This window comes from Onychostruthus taczanowskii, unplaced genomic scaffold (assembly GCF_017590055.1).
Source record: "Onychostruthus taczanowskii isolate IOZ18803 unplaced genomic scaffold, ASM1759005v1 scaffold126, whole genome shotgun sequence".
Taxonomy (NCBI): Eukaryota; Metazoa; Chordata; class Aves; order Passeriformes; family Passeridae; genus Onychostruthus; species Onychostruthus taczanowskii.
Window position 1 is genome coordinate 551,757 of NW_024498418.1, and position 22,415 is coordinate 574,171.

At 42.0% G+C, this 22,415-nt stretch overlaps 1 protein-coding gene across 1 annotated transcript in view; it reads right to left on the bottom strand.

Moving 5' to 3' along the window:
• RTEL1 (regulator of telomere elongation helicase 1) overlaps positions 1-22,415 on the bottom strand; it is a 46,239-nt gene that overhangs the window by 3,494 nt on the left and 20,330 nt on the right. The window contains exons 20-35 of the mRNA XM_041396208.1: positions 22,234-22,319; positions 21,343-21,420; positions 20,565-20,642; positions 19,236-19,379; positions 18,367-18,482; positions 16,889-17,012; positions 15,552-15,705; positions 13,820-13,974; positions 11,746-11,841; positions 10,309-10,516; positions 8,964-9,101; positions 7,184-7,300; positions 5,175-5,417; positions 3,551-3,721; positions 2,502-2,687; positions 1,907-2,010 (exon numbers count right to left, since the gene is read on the bottom strand). Of these exons, the coding sequence (XP_041252142.1) occupies positions 1,907-2,010; positions 2,502-2,687; positions 3,551-3,721; positions 5,175-5,417; positions 7,184-7,300; positions 8,964-9,101; positions 10,309-10,516; positions 11,746-11,841; positions 13,820-13,974; positions 15,552-15,705; positions 16,889-17,012; positions 18,367-18,482; positions 19,236-19,379; positions 20,565-20,642; positions 21,343-21,420; positions 22,234-22,319 (2,198 nt within the window). The remainder of the gene's footprint in view (positions 1-1,906; positions 2,011-2,501; positions 2,688-3,550; positions 3,722-5,174; positions 5,418-7,183; positions 7,301-8,963; positions 9,102-10,308; positions 10,517-11,745; positions 11,842-13,819; positions 13,975-15,551; positions 15,706-16,888; positions 17,013-18,366; positions 18,483-19,235; positions 19,380-20,564; positions 20,643-21,342; positions 21,421-22,233; positions 22,320-22,415) is intronic.

Consider the following 22,415-nt stretch of genomic DNA (forward strand, 5'->3'; position numbering starts at 1 on the left):
GGTGGTGCTGGACTGATGGTCTCTTCCAACATAAATGATTCTATGACTCTATATTTGACTTTTCATTAACCAAACAACACCTGAATCACATCATGAGCCACTTAACTCCTGTACACTGAGAACATTAATCACTACATAGGCGTGTCTGTAAGTAAGATTAATCAGGTAAGTGGCCAATATGGGAATAATTAATAATAAAAGTAAGATTATTCAGTAAGTAGCAAATATGGAAATCATTATTAGCAAATAACCCATGACTCATTTCCTCAAACATGGAAATGGGATGCATGGGATAGCTAAACAGAAGAGAAAGAACACTTCCAGTTGGAAGGGACCTACAGTGATCCTACAGTCCAAGAGCCTGACCTCTTAAGGGTTGAACAGAAGTTATGGCACTGTAATATTAAAGAGCATCAGGGCCTCTCTAGGAAGCCTCTTCCAGGGTCTGACCAACCTCTTGGTATAGAATGTCTCCTAATATCCAGTGTGAACCTCGCTGCTAAAAGCTTTGGACAGCTCCCATGGATCCTGACATTAAATCCCAGGGAGAAGAGCTCAGCACCCCCCTGTGTCCCCTCCTCAGGAGGAGCTCTGGACAAGGACCTGGAGTGACAGGACAAGGGGGAGAAGCCTCAAAAGAGAACAGGGTTAGATGGGATACTGGGAAGAAATTCTCCCCTGTGAGGGTGGGGAGGCCCTGGCACAGGGTGCCCAGAGAAGCTGTGGCTGCCCCATCCCTGGAAGTGTTCCAGGCCAGGCTGGAGGGTGCTTTGACCAACCTGGGACAGTGGAAGGTGTCCCTGCTCACTGCAGGGGGTTGGAATGAGATGAGCTTTAATGTCCCTTCCAACCCAAACCACCCTGATCCTATGCTTGTTCTATATTCCTCTTGGACTGAGTCTGTCTTGGCTGCCGTATTTTATTTGGATGTCAGTCCAATGTTTTCTATGCTTACCTGACAATTCAATGTCTTCTTCCTGAGCAAAAGACCTTTCTCTGGAACTTGGAACAACAGATTATTTTGTACTTGCTTATAGATTGACAAGCTGAAGAAGTTTCTTTCCCTTCTGTACTGTTTTTGAATATTCCTAAGCTCCACTGATCAGCAGCCTTCTCATCACATATGAATGTTTAGAAACCCCTCATTATTCCAGTTTTGAAAGTCTTTTAACATCTGGCTGCTGAATTAAATGCTGGGCAAAGTGCTCCTAAACCCTGGCATACTGGGACCAGCTACATCCTCTTACCTAAAGAATTTCAATTTACTCAGCTGGGAAAACCAAGAGACAGGAGATCTCTGAGCAGGAATTCAGAATCACAGATTCACAGAATTGTTTGGTTGGGAAAGACCCTAAAGGTCACAGAGTCCAATGGTTGACCCAGCACTGCCAAGTTTATTTCTTAACTATGCCATTAAGTGCCACATCCACATATCATAAATCCATCAAAGAATGGTGACTCAAGCCCTTCCCTGGGCAGCCTGTTCCTTGTTTGCCTCATTCTCATAATAGAGCTTGTCAGTAGGATTTTGATGGGGAAAACTATGAAACTGAGAAAGAAAAAAATTTTTTTAAATAAACATTAAAACATAAAAAAAAAAACCAAACTGATTTTTGAAAGTTGACTCCACAGCTTATTGCCTTTGTAGTTTTAGACCAGCAAACACGTGGAGGCAGCTCGGAAAGATGCAAAAGTGTAAAAACTCCAGCTTAGGGCAGAGATCTGCCTCCAATGATATTGCAAACCATGGGAAACAATGGATCAAGTGGTAAATCTTCCATTGGCATTTGGGTGTTCTTCCTGGAAACAGAAGAATTCTGATTCCAGGCTTGTTCACATCATTCTCCTGAAAAGCACAAAATTTCCCGGCAGTTTTGGAAAAAACCAAACCAATAAACAGGAGAACCTTTAAGAACTGCTTCCAGCACGTTTTGCAGCAAGTGAAGTCACATAATGGGCATTTAAAAGGCACATCATCCTCGGATTTGCAGTTAGAGCAGTGGAATCTTCCTAGAACAGAGGGGAAGGTGAAGAGAGAGAAAGAGAGGGAGGAAATGACTAAATTCCTGTAATTACCTGCAAAATTCTCATGTAGCCACACTTCCAGTGCAGTCCAGAAAACAATGACCATGAGTGTCATGAACTACCTCAACAGTGCCCCTGCCACATTATTTCTTTCAAGTGACCTCACAGACTCTTGATGCTTCAGATCCCAGTAGGAACTTGGGTTACATCCTTCCTTTACAAGGAAGTTGTCAAGAAAAAATCCCTAGAGTTCTCAGGAAACCACTAAAGCATTGTGACAAAGACAATGAAGAACTTTGAGAGCACATGCAAGGTACAGAAATACGGATTCTCCTCAGCAAACCACACCAATCACACTGCACCTGAGCAAATACAGGCAGGAACCAGTGGTTTCATACACCATCAGTCTCATTTCCGTAATTTATCTTTATTCCCAAGTGTTAGAAAATTACATCCCAAACCTCTCCTGTACCTACCATACTCTGGTTCCATCTCTAGGGGAAAGATGGGCACAGCTCCAGAGTCTGTGGGGGCTCTCACATTATTGGTTTCTTTGGACACTTCAGTCTTTGGCAACTCAAGTTCACTTTTCTGGCTGAAGCAGAAGGAGGAGATCTTACTCTGAATTTTTTCTGGTGCCCCACTCTTAGAAGGGGCTGCGTCTGGGGAGAAAAAGAGCAAACCAGTGTATAAACCTGTATCATGCAAAACAAACACTAAGACTCTGCAAAACACAGTCAGCAGTAAATTCACTCAGTTGTCATTGTATAAGAAGAAAAACAAATTTAAAGAACTAGCTTTTATGCCATAGTGCTTGGCAACAGATATTTTTGATAGATAGCAACACATGCAATATTATTGAAAGAGATCCTTTATATTGAAATAGTTCTATGGCACTTCTTCCTTCAGAATGGGCCTTGATCCCCCCCTGCTCCCATCCCACTTAGATGTAAAAATTCTGCCTTCACCCTTAACACACTCCACAGTTTAGACATGGCAGAACTATAACTCATTTCTTTCTTATTTCCTCACACTTCCCCATCTCGTGTTACCTTTTATCTTACTCCTGTTTGAGTGTGGTTTTGTTAACCCAATGCAGAGATAACCAGTGACGTTGATTCTCCTTGACAGGCCTCAGGCAGGGAGGCCCTAGCCCAGGAGAGGGACTTTTCACAGGGGTGGGGATTGATAGGACAAGGGCAAATGACCTTAAACTAAAGGAGAGCAGGTTTAGATTAGAGATTAGGGGGAAATTCTTCCTTGTGAGGGTGGTGAGGCCCTGGCACAGGGTGCCCAGAGAAGCTGTGGCTGCTCCATTCCTGGAAGTGTTCAAGGCCAGGTTGGACATGGCCTGGGGAAACCTGGTCTATGGAAGGTGTCCCTGCCCATGGCAGGGGGTGGAACAAGGTTTAAGGTCTCTTCCAACTCAAGCCAGTCTGTGATTCTATGATTCTGAGGCTGTTGAGCCCTACCCATCACAATAATAAGTAAGATTCTAAACTTGTGACAACTGTTCATTCCCTACCTTGTATGTGACCGATTCCTTTTGTGCAGCTCTCCAAGCTCTGGAGTTTCCCTTCACTTTGCTCCAACTGTTGCAGCTGCTTCTCTCCATCACCACAGACCATTCCAGTCAAACCCTTACACAGCTCTCTGAACTGCTCTTTGTGGTGAGGACGCACGAACATGTAAAACCCTGGCCAAAAGAAAACAGAGTCAAGTGCATAGGAAAATACAGTCAAATGCATAGGAAAATCAATGCCTGACCATGGAAGACTCCTTGCTTTGGAGGGGAGAAATTCTTTGGAAGCTGAATAATATCAGTCAGATTCCTCAGAGTATCTTCAGCTTAGTGAAACACTTGATGCTTTTGTGAGTTTTATAATTACGGGGCTTTCCTTGCCAGAAGGCAGATGAGTAGTTAGTATTGAAAATAATCTCAATTTGTCTTGAAATTCTTCCACTATCTACAGCTCAGAATAAACATGCACCTCAGCACTCCACCTGACAAGTGATTTAAGAACATCAGGTATACACACAACATCCAGAGACTCTCAGGAAGGAAATTTCTAGTTACTGTTTGGTTGACAAGGATTCACAACACACACACAGAGAAATTCTAAAAAAACCCGATTATGACTTACTGCCAAGCACAGACAATTCTACCACAAGGTCCTCTGGGGTCAAACCATTTGCTCAGTAGAGACAGAGACTGTGAAAGAGTGCCCAGGGGGAGGTTATGACTCACGGTGTCACACAGCTCATTTTCTCCCACTCTCCACTTTGCCAAGACTAATCCAACTAGTTAACGCACCAGGATAAGGGTATTCTCTCACAACTTGCAGACTATGGTATCTGTTCAAGGCCAGTGGAATATTTATTGTTATCTGCTTAAGATAACAAACAAAATTCCATCAGCATTTCCCAGCATACACCGAATGCATCATTTCCAGCAGAAGAGTCACCTCAGAGACACTGGAGAAGGTGAAACTGAGGTGTCACATCACACCATTGATATTACCACTGAGGCAGTCAGGATCAGCATATAATGCCTCTTCTTCTTTCAAACAATTAAGTACAATTTCAAATTTTAAAAACCTGTAGCTCCCTAAACCTTTCCATCACTAAACCCATGAAAGGAAAATAAAACAAAACAAACCACTTCTGAGAAAATAAATTATATCACAGTTCCAGAAATATTTTCAGCTGAAGCTCTGTAGAAGAATAGTAAATCAAAAGCTTAACTGCTTATCCTGAAACCTGAAAGTGATCTAAGAACTTAGCACCACTACAGCAATCACTGGTCATGGGAATAAAATTGGATCAGTTCAATAGTCAGCACTGTCCTTTCTAAAGAGCAATTGTAGTAATTGAGGAGAAAAAACAGTTAGGTGGGATGAAGGTTAGGACTGCAATTACTGAGATGTTGTGTAATGTTTTTAATGAACAATTTCTACCTGAACAGGCAGAGGTAACATTTTATAACCTTGACATGTTTTGCTCTCTGAATGGCATTCATTGAACACATTGTTCTGCAGCTCCACTGCTCCACTGGGTAGCTAAACCAAAACGTGAGACCTCACGTGAGATCACAGCACCCACACTTTCCTTCCAAATAAATAAGAGTGATTTTTAAAAAAACCCCTTACTTTGTAGGAGATGAAAGTCCTGTGGCCTCTCGGTGGTGAGGGCTGCTACCACCGACACCATGGCATCGTAATTATCTGTCTTCTTGTAAGCCAGCAGAGCCTGGTAGAACTGGCTGTAGCTGCCTTTGTCCAAAGCCCTCTGCACATCACTGAGATAGGCAGTCCTGAGGGCCTGGTGATGCTCTTTCCTGGAGCCTGGAGCCTTCTCAGCCTCTTTCCTTGGAGCTGCACTGGCATTCTGCCCTGGGAGACAAAGAATGCATGAGCAGGGCTTGAGGAACAGACAAGTCACTCCATCATATCCACTTCTCACTCCATTTGGAGGGAATTCCTGAACTATTTCAAAGTGGTGAAGCCAACCCCACCTGCCCAGCCATACACCTCCCTGTGGCATGGCCAGACCTGCTCCTGGAAATGGCAACAGAGCAAAATTATTCTGGGGATCACTTTTAGCATCTTCTGGAGCTCCTTGATTGTTTTCAATGGAGAAATGTGTCAGAAGGTCACTAGGGAATGAGGAAAAGGGGCATGGAGGTCAACAATAAATCAGGCTTTGAAGGAGTAAAAGCATCTTAAACAGATGGGTAAACCAACTCTGCTGGCCTGAAATGGGTAATTTTAAAGTTCAGATTTCTCACCCCTTAATAATAAGAGCAGACAAGGGGTGGGGTGTGTGTTTCCTAAATGGAAAACAATATCCAAAAATACTATCTAACCTGAAAAAAACACTCAAGAGAGCACGAGAGCCATGCAGGAGGTCTGCAAAAGGTAGGAGCAGCTTGGAACATCCTGCTAAACGCCAAGTGAACTTTATTTACAATACTATTCCCTCATTTCTGGTATCTTTTAGAGAAGAAAGTTCTGGTTTGCATATCACAGGCATGCAAATATGAATGAAGGATATGATAAGAAACTTATTTAAATTAACCTGCCATATATTTTGGTATCTGGATCTTTAAAAGTTCTTTATTGGGTGATAAAGATAATTAGGTTTCAAAACACAGGCTTCATTCAATTTGCTGGAAGGGGAAAAAACTTGGGTGTGCATTTTATAATCAGTATTCATTGCATATCCTAGAGCTTTCTCATATTTCCACAGAAGCATTCTCTTCTTAAGGAGGCATAGAAATAAAACATCCATTTACTCGTATTGTTTTCTCAATTACTTTTTGTGGAAACAAGTTTCTGTGAAACTATTCTAATGGTTTCAGGACAAGATAATTACTAAGATTCTGCTTTATTCAGGTATCCCCAAAATAGAAAAGAAAATGGGAAAACAAATCAAAAGAAACAGTATGGCTTCACACATTAAAAGTACTTAAAGCCTTCCAGGAAACTGGCTTGTTTTTTTAAAGAAAGGATTAGCATTTGACTATTCTTTGTCCTCTAAAGAAAAACTTCTAAGCTGTCCAATGATCCTACTCATTTCCTTGTGAGAAACACAAAAAATTCCCAGCTCTTCTCAGGAAAACCCATAATTAAATAATAAATGAGCCCATGAGCTTGAAGATAAATACTGGACAGAGTGAGATTAGAGGGATGCACACAGAGACTACACTTAGTACTCTCTGTTTCTGCAGAAGAAAACAGGCTGTCCACAGAGGGAGTGTACACATTACACCAAGAACAAAATGAAACAGTTTCTTCATACCTGAATTCATACTGACGTAACCTTAACTCACACTCCTTAACTGGCTCCCTTTCATGGACCCTGGACAAACAGGAAGCCCAGCAGACCTGTGCTCAACCCCCACTTTTCCCAGCTCAGCCTCTAGCAAAAATGTCTGGCTTCAGCTGGTTTCTTTCACATCCACCTTGGTTTAATTTATTGACTTTCGTGTTTTGTTTTGCACAATCCTTGCTGAAAATTCTGAATTACCATCCCTCCCACCTACAGAGATCCACCGTGCTAGGCAAGCATAAAGAACATTGGTTTGCCCCAGGAGAACTTCCAGTCAGTGATGAAATAAAACAGAATAGACTGGGTTTTTACTGAACATGGAGGGTACCTGCACTATTCAGTCCTGTTGCCAAGTGGGATCCTCCTTGGTTCAGGTGGAGCCCTGGGTTCAGCTGAGCACACAAGGCCTTGGAGAATGTACTTTTCTGCTGGCTCTGTTTTTCTTCTGTTAAATGAAACCAGTCCATTAACAGTGAACTTAGGGAAGAATGAACATGGAATGGTGCATTTCAATGTATGCCATCCTGTGCTGAAAACATCTGAGCAACCCACAGAAGCATCCCTGGGAGTGTCTGAGGCCAGGGTGGATGGTGTTGCAGTTCATTTGAAGGAGGGGTCCCTGGGGAGTGCCCAGAGGGTGCCCTAGGCTGTGAGTTTGGTGGCAGCAGCAGGAACACAAGGAGACTCCACATGGCTTTTGAGGGTGCTGATCAGATGAGGGTTTATTGGGGGTCCTACCCCTGAGAGCAGCATGGTTACTGAGGGGGAAGGGGGAGGGAGGGGGAGAGGGAGAGCCTAGGGGAGAGGAGGGCCAACAGAGAATCTGGTCACCCTTGCACAGCTTAACAGGGACATTCAAAGTGGGCACAGAATAAGACCTGGGCCAATGGGATTACAGATACATGGTATTTCAGGGGAGGAACACAGCTTGGAATAAACTGTACATTTGGGAGGGGTGAGACAGAGCAAACCATTTAACTAAAATGCAACACTACACCTTGATCTTTGCTTTTGGTGTAGGCAGCAAAGATAAAATGAGCATTTAATTGTAATAAATGGGTTATGTGGGTCCATATTGCAGATTTAAAACTAATTTAAAGCATGGGTGAGTGCTTAAAGGGCTTCAGCCTTTGGAACTAAACTCATATGAGAGTTTTGGGATTGGTCTTTTCAGCATGACTGGCCGAAGGCTGTCTAACCTTTTCCAACTGGCTTTTTGGACCACCACAGCCCCAGTTTAGGCTGAGGCACCGACTTTGCTCCCCTACTCAGGGCTTTCACCTTCCAACTGGTTTAACCCAGAAGACCCCCGGTTTTAGGTCATTAAAAGAAAAACAAAAAGAAAAAAAAAGGAATTTGGCTTCAGCTACAACCTATACTCAGGGAGCATTCACCACAAAAACCATTAAAATACTTTCCCAGACACCATTTTAGGTTATCAGCCACCCTCAGAACCTGAGGACAGCATAAACCCAACAGTGATTATGATTCAGCAGTCTAATACTGTCTGAACCCTCACTATTAAAGAAACAATTGAAAAGTGCTTCTTGTTGGATCTACCCTTGTGACCTGACAGGATGGGGCTTGGAGCAACCTGGGATGGTGGAAGGTGCCTGTGGCAGGGGGTGGAACTGGATGAATTTTAAAGTTCCTTTCAACCCAAACCACTCTGGGATTCCAAACATATTTATTTCTCTGATGATAAGCTAACACCCCACTTTTTCAGAACTTTACTGCTCCAGGATTTCACAGATTTGACAGGTTCTGTGAGGACACAATCACTCTCTATTCACAATTCTGCTGGCACTGTGTGGGCAGCAAAGAACACACACACGAGGTTGTTTAATTTCCCAGAGTAAATGATTTAAGCAGATCAGTAAAATCCCCTTTTGAAACAAAATGACATCATTACCAACTCTGCAGTAACCAACACTCAGGCATCTGCACAGCTCAAGGGAAGGCAAGAGGATCATGGAGAGCAGAGACTCAGCTCAGTATTGATTAACTTGAACTTCCTTGAGTTTCTACATCTCAGACACATCCTGCTCTACGACTGGGTGAACAAGGACATTTGTCCTTCAAGTGCTACAACTGAAGCAAGATCTCACCCATTCTCTTGGCCAGGATCTCCCTCTCCTCCCGTGGGAGGCTGTGCTCAGGTTTGTAGCCACAGCCCACTCCAGTCAGACTGTAGCACGCTTCATCAAACTGCTTTTTATGCTGGGGTCGGACAAACTGGTAAAAATCTTGCATCAGAGAGAGGGAAAAGGGGGGAAAAAAAGAAAGAAGGAGAGAAACAAATCAATCCACAACAGGCAATAAATGCTACCGAAAGCTACAACAGCGGAACTTCAAGGTTAGATAAAAAGGTGCAACTAAATAAATTAAAATCTAAATGCTTTATCCTAATATTTATACAATAAGCAAACTCACAAATTACACAAAGGTCAGCTGTCATGCAAAGATTGAGCAATATTATCACCAGCAGGTAAAACCTCATTTTTTCACAGTAAATATAAAGTAACTGACCTCTCAGTGAAACAGCCCTTGAGGTGCCTCAGAAACCATGAGATCCAAGTAACTGCTAGGCTGATACTTCAAGTAACTGATGAACTGTTAACTTTACACCTCATGTTACTTATTCACCACAAAATGCTGGCCAACCAGAACCCTAAACATTAAAACAACTTTAGGTTTCAGGTGCCTGATAGTTTCAAAACTATACTTAGACCTTGATTTGATGATCAAATATTTTCTTATTTATGTAGATCATAGCAAACTGGGAAACCAAGTGACTGAACTTCCCATTCTTTAACCTTAGAATTTTCCTGAAACTATTTACAAGATGCAGAACTATGCATTTATTATTTCAATTGATGAAAAAGTCACAGAAAAAAATCTGTCCTTTTGTTCACAAGCTGAGAGGGAAAGGGAAAATTACACAGAAAATACTGTTAAACTAGAAGAAATCTTGGTGGGGATTCGGTTCCTGTCAGTACAGTTGTTAAAAGGCAATAAAAAACCAGCCAATGCAGTAACTATCCATGTTTGCCCAGATCCTTTGTTTTATACTCACAATTACCTAAACAGAAAATTTCTCTCTATATTCTATTTACTGCTTTAGCACCAAACCTTATGAAGGCATCTCTCCAACTCACACAACCACACTTGTAATCTCCTAAACTACCAGGAATAAGTCAGTGTTCTTTTAGACAAGGCTTAAAATAACACAAATTTCCATGGAATATGATTTTCTTCAAATCAAGATGTGAGCTAACACATGATAATCAGATTGATGAGAATCTTCTGTGTTATCTGGGAATATAAAGCGATGAATCATCTTAACTGAGCTGTACTTCACATCTAAAACATTTCTGAAGTATCCAAGCCTGTTTAAAATAGGAAAGCCACTTCTACAAATACACCAGGGATGTACAAACACTCTGAAAGTACCTCGCAGCAAGACGTGCTTTTTTTCATCCTCTACAAAGAGGGAGCTCATCTGGGACAGCATGGCATGGAAGTCATCTGTCTTCTTGTACTGCTGCAGAGCCTTGGAGAAGAGCTCATAGTTCTGCTGGCTCAGGGTGTCCTTCACAGTGGCGATGTAAAACGTGGCTCGCGCCTTCTTGGGCTCCGCCGGCTCCGCTCTCCGCTCCTGCTGCAAGGCAGGAAACACCCCTCAGTCAAAAGCAGCACGTGAGGGGTTAACTTCAGGTGGAAGCAATACATAGGATAATGAAAGGAATCATAGAATCGCTGAGGTTGGAGAAGTCCTCTAAGATCATCCAGTGCAATGGCCCGCCCAGCAGCGCCACCCTCTCCACTAGACCACGGATGTTTTCGGCTAACGGGGTGTAGTTACTTCAGTCACCCCCATAATTCATGCATTATTCACCTTGCCCCCTGACAAAACAGACAGCTTCAGGAGTTAGGTGTAGTTATTGCAGCCACCCCCATAATTCATGCATTATTCACCTTGCCCCCTGACAAAACAGACAGCTTCAGGAAAAATTCCTAGAGAAGGCAGCCAAGTATCATTGCACAATTCTATTCTTAAGAGAAGGGTTAATAAAATGACATTTATTCCAAAACTGGAGGCTGAGCTGACTCATCATGACATCAGATAGCAACAAACTGCAAACACAGCCTTTTGCATGAACCTGTTCTCTTCCTTCTATCTTCTCTTGGATATTATCGGCTTTGGGATCAGTTTCGTTTGCCAGGTGCTTGGCAGATTGACAGACAGGGAACATCCAGTTAGGACAGCACCTTGGACAACTACTGGCACTCACATCACCCAGGGAATTCTCCTGACTTTATTGTGACTTAAGCAATTAGCTGCATAATGAGTTAACTGGGTTTGGAGACAGGACAAAACAGTAATGCACAGCTGCAGAGTTAACACACAACCATGTCCCACCTCATGGGGGTAGGATGTGATCCCTTACCCCAAACTGGTCAGTTCAACCATCTGAGGCTCTACCAGAGCAGCTGGACTTGCTGATCATTGTAGGTCCTGCCAATTGAACTATTCCATTTTAATCAAAAAGAATGAAACCAAACACCACCCCAGTCAAATTGTTCACAAAGCAATCAGTGTCAGAAAACAATTCTTTTCACCTACCACCCTCTGTGGACCTGTGCTTGATTTAGTCTGGGATGTCTGGATTTGGGAAAGAGCATGACAAATAGCTTTCAGATGTGCACTGACGAATATTTCCAATTTGGAGAAAAACCACACTTGTTCTAGCGTCAGTTATCTGTCTGCCTGGAAATTTCCAATTCAAATTAAAGCAATCTATAAATCAAAAGGGATGGCACAGACACATACTGACTCAGACACATACACATCCAAAAGGGATGGTACAGACACAGGGAAACACATACTGTATTGCTGACTAGCTTTATTTTCTTCCTTCCTCCTTTCTGCTCATCTGTTAATCTCTTCTCATACTGAAGGGAAAGTGTGGACAGCCGATGTGCCTGTGAAGATGAAAAGAAAGTAAGGTACAAAAAATGCTTTTCAGAGTTATTGCCCATTTAATTTAGGTATTTCCAGCAGTAAAACCTGGTAACCCAGTTTTGACACCATTCAAGAAAGCAAAACAAATCAACCTAAATTATTGTACCAGTCTGGGCACATACCTGCTTCTAAAGGGTAGAAATTTACTGGACAACTCACAGAGACCAAACTGGAAGAAATTAAACACAAAGTTGGTCTTGAGGGTGCAGATTCCTGGCTAAGCAAAGCTGGACTCCCAGCAGTGTTCCAGGGCAGCCTGAGAGTGTACACAGACTGTGTGTAACCAGTGGTTCACACTCCACTTTCCTGCCTGGAACTCCCTGTATATAAGGGAGTGAAGAACTGGAATATAGGCAGCAAATCAAATATTTAAGATACATACAGTAAATCAGAAAAATTATCAAAACCATCTTCTTAGTCCTGTGCTATGTAAAGGCAGCACCTCGAAGAGCATGATTCAGCAGAAATAAGGCTTCCTAGACATGACGTGTAACTGACAAAGAAATCTGATTACAGGGAACTGTTAATACTTAAATGGATTAGGAAATTATTATTTTTATAGTGAATTTTTGAGGTGACAAAGCAAATTCTTTCAGAATGAGAACAGCTAAACTTTCACCATTTAGGTATCAAGAGTGCAGTGTAACTTTGACTAAAGGAAAAATGATAACACAGATACTATGCTGGATAGTGAAGACAGGAAATGACACCAACCCCATCCTCAATCCAAATCCAGTGCTCAGTGCTGGACTCAGTGAAAGCTGGCTGCCTGAGAGCCACTGCCTGTCTCAAGACTACACTCACCAGACTGCTGGGATCAGGTCACCAATTTGAGAGCAGCACAGGGTGACCCCAGAGCTCTCAGACAAGCAGCAATGCCAAATACAAAAATAGGAAGTAGACCTGAGCAACTGTCAAGTTGTTGGGCCTATCAGCTTACATGATTCCAGGAAATGCTGAGCTCTGCCAAAAGCGCTGCAGCTGTGCTGGAATATTCTGTTGCTGAGTTACCAAAGTCCCTGGGAATGTGCCAGGCTTTCCAAAGAATAGGTTTTGGTGTCAGATGTCATGGCCACCCAATGGGTGACAGAGCCCATTTCCCATTTGGCTGCACACAAGTTAAATATTTGCTGCCCTTTGTACATTCCCTCCATTCTGTATGTGTCTCCATTCATGTCCTTGGGCCTACTCAGACATTCCCCAGACACTCCTACATTTACACATTCTACCTCAGGCATTCTTCCCCTGAGGAAAGTACTTAAGAATGCTGCAATAGGCATTGCTGGATGGGTCTGCAAGCCAGCAGTAAAATACTCCAGCCAAGTAAAGGCAGCCACCTCTCCAACTGCTGCAAACAGGGATTTTGGGAAAGCAAGAACACAGCTTAATCAATGATGTATCAAAAATACCAATCCAAGAGGAAAGAAAATTAACAGCACAGAAGCAGCTTTGTTGATCTTGTGATAGAGGATTTTTGATTCAGATAAAATATTCCACAAGTCAGCAACATTCTTTCTCTGGGGTGAAATCAAAGATTTTCGTGTGAAAATGCAATTTCTAATCCATAAACCCTCTCCCACCCTTTTTTGAATTCAATATCTGGTCTCATACCAAGTGCTGACACAGGCTCCACCCAGGACAAATCATATGTTTACAAACCTCTTCTCTGAGAGCTCCTTGCTCCTCAGAAAGTGTGGTTAACTTCCAGGAATCTCTGGTCAGCAGCCTTGGAGCACAGAACAAGCACATACCTGTTGATCATCTGCTTGAAAGTGGCAAGGAAACCCTTTGACTAATTTAGTTATGAGAACTTGCAGTTACTGGTGCTGATTACAGTGAGCTTTTCTTGCAAGAGGGTTGAGCTGGTTCTCTGGATGCCAAAACCATTTTGCTTTAGAGCCTGCAATTTTTACTCATAAGGAAGTATTTTGCCATTACCTCTTCCTCTCCTGGCAAATCAGTTTCTTCCTCTGCATCTTGATTGCCCTTCTCACTGCGCTCCAAGGCATCCAAGAGCCCAACGCATTTTCTCCGGGGCGAGACAAACTCTTGCTCATATTCCACACACAGGCTGGGTGCTCCATCTCCATTTACTGCCATCACACAGAGCACAGCAGACAAATTCACATTCCACGTTCTCCCCTGCATTTTCTTTAATTTAGTGACAGCTCCCCATCTTACAAAGCAACCCAACATGTGTTGATTAATTAAATAATCTTCCACCTCTTGCAAAATTGCATTATATAATTTAGTAAGATGACTGCTGTTACACATCACTTCCAAAATCCATCAAGCATTTGCTACCACAACCTGGCAGACTGCTCCCAAACTTTTCCTTAAGTCACTTAACCCCAAAATGGCTTAGGATCAATTGGAAAAAGTCCTCCTGCAGCAGCTGCGTTCAATTATTTTAGATTTATGGATTTTCCCAAAACTGAGTTCCAGAGTTTTTAGAGATTTTGGTATAAAACACTATTTATTACTTTTAAACAGAGCAAGTTTTTTTAGAGCCTGCAATTCTTATAGTGTCAATACCCATAAGACACAGTCACCAAGGTCCCAAATTACATATTCTCATTAATCAGAATCCAGGTTTCAAATACAAGAATTTTGATCTGTAAGTAGGGTTAAATTAGTATCAGTTTGATATTTCTGTAAAGCATTACCTTCAAAATGTATTTCCACGACTTTGTGAAATTACTCCAACAGTCAGTTACTAAGGAAAGTCACTATTTTGATAAGAATGGGAGTATATTATGATCACTATGACTAGAGGGGAGTTTGACGTTACAGCTGATGCAATGCAACTGAAAATCTCTATTAAACAGGAAATGCAGCTTCATCCCTTCACCTCCAGTCACACATTCCAGCCCACTCTTTGAGATGGATCTGGCAGTCAAGTGTATGGAAGGTAAATAAACTGGATCAGCAAAGCTCAGCTGCTCGCTCTGCAACTGCACAAAAGATGGACTCAAATCAAAGGAAGGAGCAAAAAGTGCACAGTTGGAAACTGAGAGGGGGGAAAAGTGGTGGCCAAAGTAACCCCTTTGAACAATAACCAGCAATCACACTGGCTGCTGCCAGGCTTTATAAAGCCTTACCTACCAGTAGCAACTGGCTTAAACTCAATGTGAACTCACCCTCACTCATAACTGATTAGGAACCACAATTTTAAACAAACTTCACTGCTCTGGTCCAAACCAGCAAGCAGTCTAGAGTGCTGAAAGAATATCTGACATGAGAAATGCTTCATTCTCTAGCATTAGCTACCCACGAAATTTTAAATATGGTTTTGTTCCCATGTCCTTTTTGTTTTTTTAGATTACTGAGTAAAAGTCATCTATACAACAGGATGGAATGAGGACATATAGAAGCCAGTACTAGGCAGAAAGAGACTTCTAATTCTTATTTTCCAAACTATCTCTGATACTCCACCAAAAACTCCTTCTCCTCTGTGGAACACTTTCGCTGGCCCCATCTGCCTCTTTTCTCTGCAGCTGCAACTGTTTCCCCTCACTTTCTAATGCTTAACTGTGTCCCTTCTGACCAACAACTTTTACATCAGCCTTTGAGCTCTCCTTGCTTTCTCTCCCAGTTTCTAGCCTCTTGATCCTCCTTTCATGGTTCACATTGAAACAAAAAAGTGCATCTCTGAGGACTCAAACATTACCTTTCCTTTTCCTCTTCAAACTTGGAACATGGTCATCCAGGTTTTTAGCTTTTTGCAGGGAGAGGATCTGCTCAGATGAAGTAGATGGTGCTGCATTGCTTTCACTTAGGGAACCAGCATGTCCAGGAGGGCACTGAGGCAGGGGTGGGGGCATCTGCAAGCAGTTTACAAAGTGTTACAATAGGAAAAGGCCACTTTTCCACTCCATCTGTGACCAAAAATCTCAGCAACAATCCAAAGACATCTCCTTTTCCCAAAATTACCCTTGCTAGCAAGACTGTTGCACACTCTGGGTTTATGGGCTTTTGGAAAAAAGGATCAAACAGCTCCCAAGTGACACAGCTGAAATGCAGTAAAGAGGCTTAACTCTAAGTCACCTGGTACCAGAAAAAGGATCATGATCTTCTAAAGGACAATCACTTCCTAATGCTACCCCTGCAAAAACAGCCCCTTCTGACAAAGGACATCGGGTTGTGGTTTTGATTTACCATAAAACTGTCACTCCTGATCAGAAAAGATCATCAAGTCCTGCAGCATCATCCATATGTAACTAATTAGCCTGAACAACTAATTTAGCCTTGTATTTGGCTAAAGCATCTTCCAGGAAGTTGTTCAAGTCTGTAAATGAAATTTTTAAGTGCTTATTTTAATCTTAACCTGGTTTGGGAGCAAAGAATTTCCCATTCTGGCTTCCAGCCCATTTCTTGCTATGTCTTTCTCCAGTGAATTAGGAAGCCTTTTTACAATATTACTTTTTAAATCAAGGAACTATTACAGACAACATGAGTTTCCTAATACTAATGGAGAAGCTGTTTTAATAAAGATGACCCAGTGCTGAACTGTAATAACAACTGATGGTTTGTATTACTCTTTATTACTATTCAGCTTCAGTTTAAATTTTGGGGTATGATCCTTCCGTACACATAACCTCTCCCTGAGACAGAAAGCTTCTGGATGCCAATATCAGTTCCAGGATTTGCATACAAGCCAATAAATACATGTTTATTTATGAGGAAGTGGAAGAGGAAGTTATTTTTGTGATCTAACCTAATGAGTTGCCCAGCATAAGAACAACATCCTGTCCCAGATCACTCATGGGGAAAGATGAGGCATACCTCCTTTCCAGTAAATCTTCCAGTGCTTAGAAGTGACAAGTGACTCCGTGTTGGACAGGCTTGCGAGGAGCAGAGAGCTGGACTCGGTGATCCTTAAGCATCCCTTCCAATTTGAGATCATTTGTGCTTGTCTCACATCTCCCACCTAGCTTAATATTCCTAGTTTCCAACACTATTCAGGAAAGTTGTTCATTTTGTGGGGTTTTTTTAAAAGACACTTACAATTTCTTGAGCAACACGGAAGAAGAGGGAGACACTTCTGACCGCGTGCCCGAAGTTGTCATAAACGTTCACGTAGGGACGGACCCACGAAGGCAGTTTGCCCCTGACATCACAAGTTGTGAACCTGGGCAGGATGGGAAAACCTGAGAATTATTTGCCAGGTTGGGCTAAATTAATTAAAAGAACCCCAGACCACTATCTGTTCTAGGCTGCAATGCAAGATGAGGCCGGGGGTGCATATTCTATTGCCATCTGTTAGAACCAGGTGGGGCAGTTATCTTCTGTTAAAGCCAGGTGGGGCAGTTTTCTTTATTTCCTCCACCCATCCTCCCTCCAGGGAGATCTTCTGTTCATGGGCCATTGAGTCTCATTGCATGATTGATAAAATTACATCATTCTATTGTGAGATGCTCCACCCAGGGGGAGGAGCCAAGCATTCCTACCCGGATATAATCTGAGATTTGGAACACCACAAGCAGCCTTTTCCCACTGCATTCCCAGAGGAAGACCAGGCCCATCTACACCACCACTGGATCTCCAGAGGAAAACTACTCCCTTCTACAGGATCACTGCTTCAAGAGAACCATATCTGTCACTGCAGGAGGGCTGCAGCCACCACTTAATGGGACTGCTGCCACCACCCTGACCCACAGGGTGCCAGGTCGTATTCTGTCAGTGTTGTTTTGTATTACTGCATTTTTAGCAGACACCTGTCTTTTCAAACCAAGACACTATCCAAAATGACAAGAGAGGAGCAGCAACACAAATAAAGACATAACAGGGCAGTAAATATAATGGGGTGATGCCTTCGCTCAGGACAAAGGGCTTTGCTGATTCCATGTACTATCAATTAAACTCCTGTTGCCTATAATACATATGTTCTACTAATTAGCATTACAGAAATGGATATTAATGCAGTATAATGTTAATATAGGATATGACTATAAATAGTATTTTTTCAGTAACAATGTGTCCTCATTTCCATTCTTCTTCTCTCAACACTGCAGTGCTGCTGACTGCCATCTCAAATGAAAGATGGAAAAAATGCAAAGTCATAAGTTGTTGTCACATAATTTCCTGTGGTATTACAAATATGAATTCCAAAAATTTATTTTCCATTAAAACCATTAATCTCCTTCTGCAGCTCCAAGACTACATAGACAGGGAGCAGAAGATAACAATCCAGTTAGTTTCCTGAAATAGTGCAACATTTCTATAACCTGCTATATAAATTTTTATTATTATGAACAGTAGCCTTTTCCAAGCAGCAACATCAGCACATTTATATTCAAAATACCAACACTTATGTTGGGATATAAAGCTGTTGATGCCCCAAACCTGGAAGTGCTCAAAGCCAGGTTGGACAGGGCTTGGAGTGGTGGAAGGTGTCTCTGCCCTTGGCAGGGGGTTGGAATGAGATGAGCTTTAAGGTTCCTTCCAACCCCAAACATTCTGGGATTCAGTGGGCCAGGGTTTACCTGTGGTCACACAGGAAGATGGCCCCGTAGTCCTGGCGGTGCCTGATGACCCGGCCGATGGCCTGGTTGACAGCCCGGGACGCTTGCTGACTGTACCACTCACGCCCAGACAGATACTGCAAGAGGGAGGAGGAAGAATTAACATTATTTACCAGGGAAAATGTATTTTCTGTGCTGTACAGTCATTATTTCTTTTTCTTAAAGAAATAAAAAGTGAAGCACAGATGTTGGGTAATATCAACCAGATGTACTGACAAATCTCAAAGAGCTGAGGAAAACCAAAGACAGGTGGACTCAAAAGTCACACCTGATTTCCAGAGCACAGAAAACTCAAGCAGCAATATCCAGCTGAAGAGGGTATTTCCTATATGGTGCACTCAGAGCCTTGGAAGTACAACAGACTCACCATATTCTTTAAGACCTGCAGAACAGACTAAATTGTAATGTCATTCATTATTGTGCCTGAAGCAATAGAACACCAAACCCAAACACCCCGACACACACCACCACACTTTCAACACAGTAATTCCCACAACAGCCAGCACAGGCCATTCTTACTGCCCACGCTCTCTCTGGATGAAAAACATTCCTGAGAATGAGAGATGGGTAACACACATACAAAGATTTTGTAAACTTTAATTACAATATTTATTGGGGCCTATATTTAAGACTGTGCCAGAATTTGCAACCCTCAACACTATTAAAAAAAGGTGGAATTTGTGAGAAATTCCCAAGGCTGTTTGAATTTTTGATATTCATGGTCCCATGAGGCTGAGAGGATAAGAAAACCCAAAACCCACTGGGACAAGAGGGAGAACCAATGACAAGAACATACAAACAGCCAAAATTGAGAAGCTGCCCAGTCTTACCTGTGCACCTGCACCACTTCTCCTCATCTCATCCAGGAATTGCATCTTTAAAATGACTCTGGGCTCCATACGAGGGGGAAACGGAAGCCCAGTAATGATGACTCCTCGTCCATTTATGTCTGCAAAGTCCAAGCCTTCACTGGCCTGCAGAGACAGTTTTCCATCCTCAATGGAGTTTTCAGTGACATTTCAGAGCAATTCAGCAGTTGTTGGCCCTTTTTCTCCATTCAATTAACTCCCTGGCCAAGGGTAGTTTATCAGTAGTGTCAATGAATAATTTCAACTAGATTTTTTTTTTTTTTTATTACCAGGAGTTTAAACATGGTTTTTTCCCCTGCCAAAGCACAGCTCAGCCAACCATGTTAATGGCTGTCATGTTCCTGGATAACATCAGCTGTATTGAGAACATGTCAACACCTTTATTTAAACCTTCCACACCCTGGGTTGCTGAAAAGATATAACAACATAGCAAAACTTCTGACAGTAAAAATTAACAGAATCACTTCAAAGCAATAACAGAAAGCCATCAGATTCACCAGACTATAGTGCCATATTCAGCAGCTGTGCTGTTGACATCTCATCAAGTATCTGTCACTCATGTCCCCTGCACATGCTCACTGTGCTGGCACATCCCTTTGTGAAATGAATAAAGTTGAACAGACTGAAAAAAAATAATCAAGGAAAAAAAAACCCTGTTTTGTTTTTCACCTGAATCAATTCTCCAAATCTCAGCAATGAGATTTGAGAGAACTGCATCTTTTCTTCACTCCAACAGCCTCTTTGGAGACTGGGACCAAAGTTGCAAAAGAAGTTGTATCTTCTCCTGGTACACAGTAAACAGCAGCACAAAGGCTCTAAGAGCAATTTCACAAATATTTTCACTGATAAACATAAGTCAATTTACCAGCACTGGAAGATGCAAAGAAAAGGCCATCAAATGTGTCCAGAGAACAGGAAATTAATAAAGAAAGTGTTTCAAAGCTAAGCAGTATGTTTGGTTTGCAGCAGTGTTGTTTTAACTTGTTTCATTACAGTTCTCCAGAACAGCTGTTCTCATCTAATGGATTATGTTTTCAGTGAGCAGCCAACATGAAATGCGAGTATGATGCTCATCCACTTCAGAGTAATCAAAATGTGTCCTTTCAATAAAAACAGGAGTGAATCATACAGAAATGTGACCTAATTTTGAAGAAGCTTTAGAGCACTTATTTTTTTCCCAGATACAATTACAGTCAAATAATAAGAAATGTATTTAAATCCAAAATGAAGGTTTTTTCCCATCAATTATATAATCTGATCTCAGATGAAACAAATTCTCAGTTACATTACCTTGCCCCGACACACTGCCAAAAAAGCAGCTCCATTGGACTTAGGACAGGCAACTTTATCATAGTAGGCACCAATAACCTAAAATATAAACAAATTTAAGAGGAAGAATGGTATTACTCTGTACTAACTAAATTTGACTTGTACACTAAGATCTAAACTGTGATTAATTTGGCTTAGTACAATTGTCTTTACTTGTAACTAATTGCAAGCGTGAGAAGCCATTTTCTCGGCAAAATCCATGTATCACTGTGAAATCCAGAACACATCTGGGTAAGCATAAAACAATTCAGATACTTCTGATAAGATGGACTATCCTGTGTTTCTGCAGATTGTTAAGTAAAATAGACAAAACAGGAAAGCAATTATTAGATAGTAATTATTCCAAGAAGCAAACAGAATGGCTATAAATAAATAGGATGACACTGCACAATTCTTAAACATCCAAAGCAGGATGAGCTGGGAGGAAAAGTCATACAGAACATTCACAAATGCTGACTACTGAAGTGACAGCTTTCCACCAGCTCGATTACTCAGCACTTGTGTATGTTAGCTGCTGTTACGTCACCAGATTTAAATGAAGACTGAACCCTGCATGGCCAGGCAAGAGAGGAAAGGAAGGATGCAAAGGAAAACTACACTTCAAAGTAGCAGTCAGAGTTTTACTTTTACCCTAGGCCAAAAACTGGGGTGTTTCACACCCAAACACACCTTAGAGAAGGTCATTAAACATAGAAACAGTTTCTGAAAATGACAGAGGTATGTAATGCAAATAATCAACCTCTGAAAAGCTTCCTTTGTTCCTGGGTTCCACAAACATCGGCTTCACTTCTTCTATTCTTTTGGCAAAGTCATGCTCCTGTTGGAAACAGAAGGAGCAGGTCAGAAATGCCAAGTGTGCTCACACCACAAGAACAGAAACGTTCAGAAATGGTCACTACACTTCCCCATCACAGCCTGCTCCTCCTGCCAAACACAGGAAGAGATGGAAGCAGAAATGTGCAACCCCCTGAGAGCACTAGCAGTGGTTCCTTGCAGCTGGTGCACCTCAGACATCAGGCAGATGGGATGGTTGCAGCACTCACCTCCCAGTCCCACTCCACAGCATGAAATCTCTGCCCCTGCCTTTTCAAGCAGCATTTAAACCACAATTGTTCTTAGCAAATCTCACCAGGGGCATTCAACTCAGGAGCACAGAAGTACCAGAAGTTACAGTTGCAATGATTACAAATTAAAGCAGAAATGCTCATATTGGGATTTTTTTCCCCAAGTGTTGAAACACAGAGACCAATTCTAATTCAGAGGTTTAATAAAGAAAGGTCTAGTGAACTAAATAAAATGTGACATGAGATGGAATAATATATTAAGATTCTTTTGGGTTTGGTTTCTGCAGCACTGCACTTCAGTATATTGTGATCAAAATAAAAGAAGCCTTACCTGAGATTTTACATTCCAGATTTTATCATTTACTTATTAACAAAGAATTTTTCATAGAATCCCAAAATGTTTTGGGTTGGAAGGGACCTTAATAATCATCTAGTTCCAACCCCCTGCCATGAGCAGTGACCACTTCTACTAGAAGGTTTTTAATTAACGTGGTTAAATGGAATAACTACAAGCTGCCTGATGCAAGTAACCAAACCACCTAACAAAGGCAGAGCAATGAACATACTCTCCAATATTCCAGGCTCTTATCCATGACAGGATACGATGGGAAGAACACCAACAGCCCATGTGGCACAACTCTCACAAGGTTACCTGCAGAGAGAGAAGACAAGAGTGCAGCTGAGGGCATTTTCATCCTGGGATGGAAAATACAGACTGCCGAGGAAAAAAAACACCATGGCCTCCTTC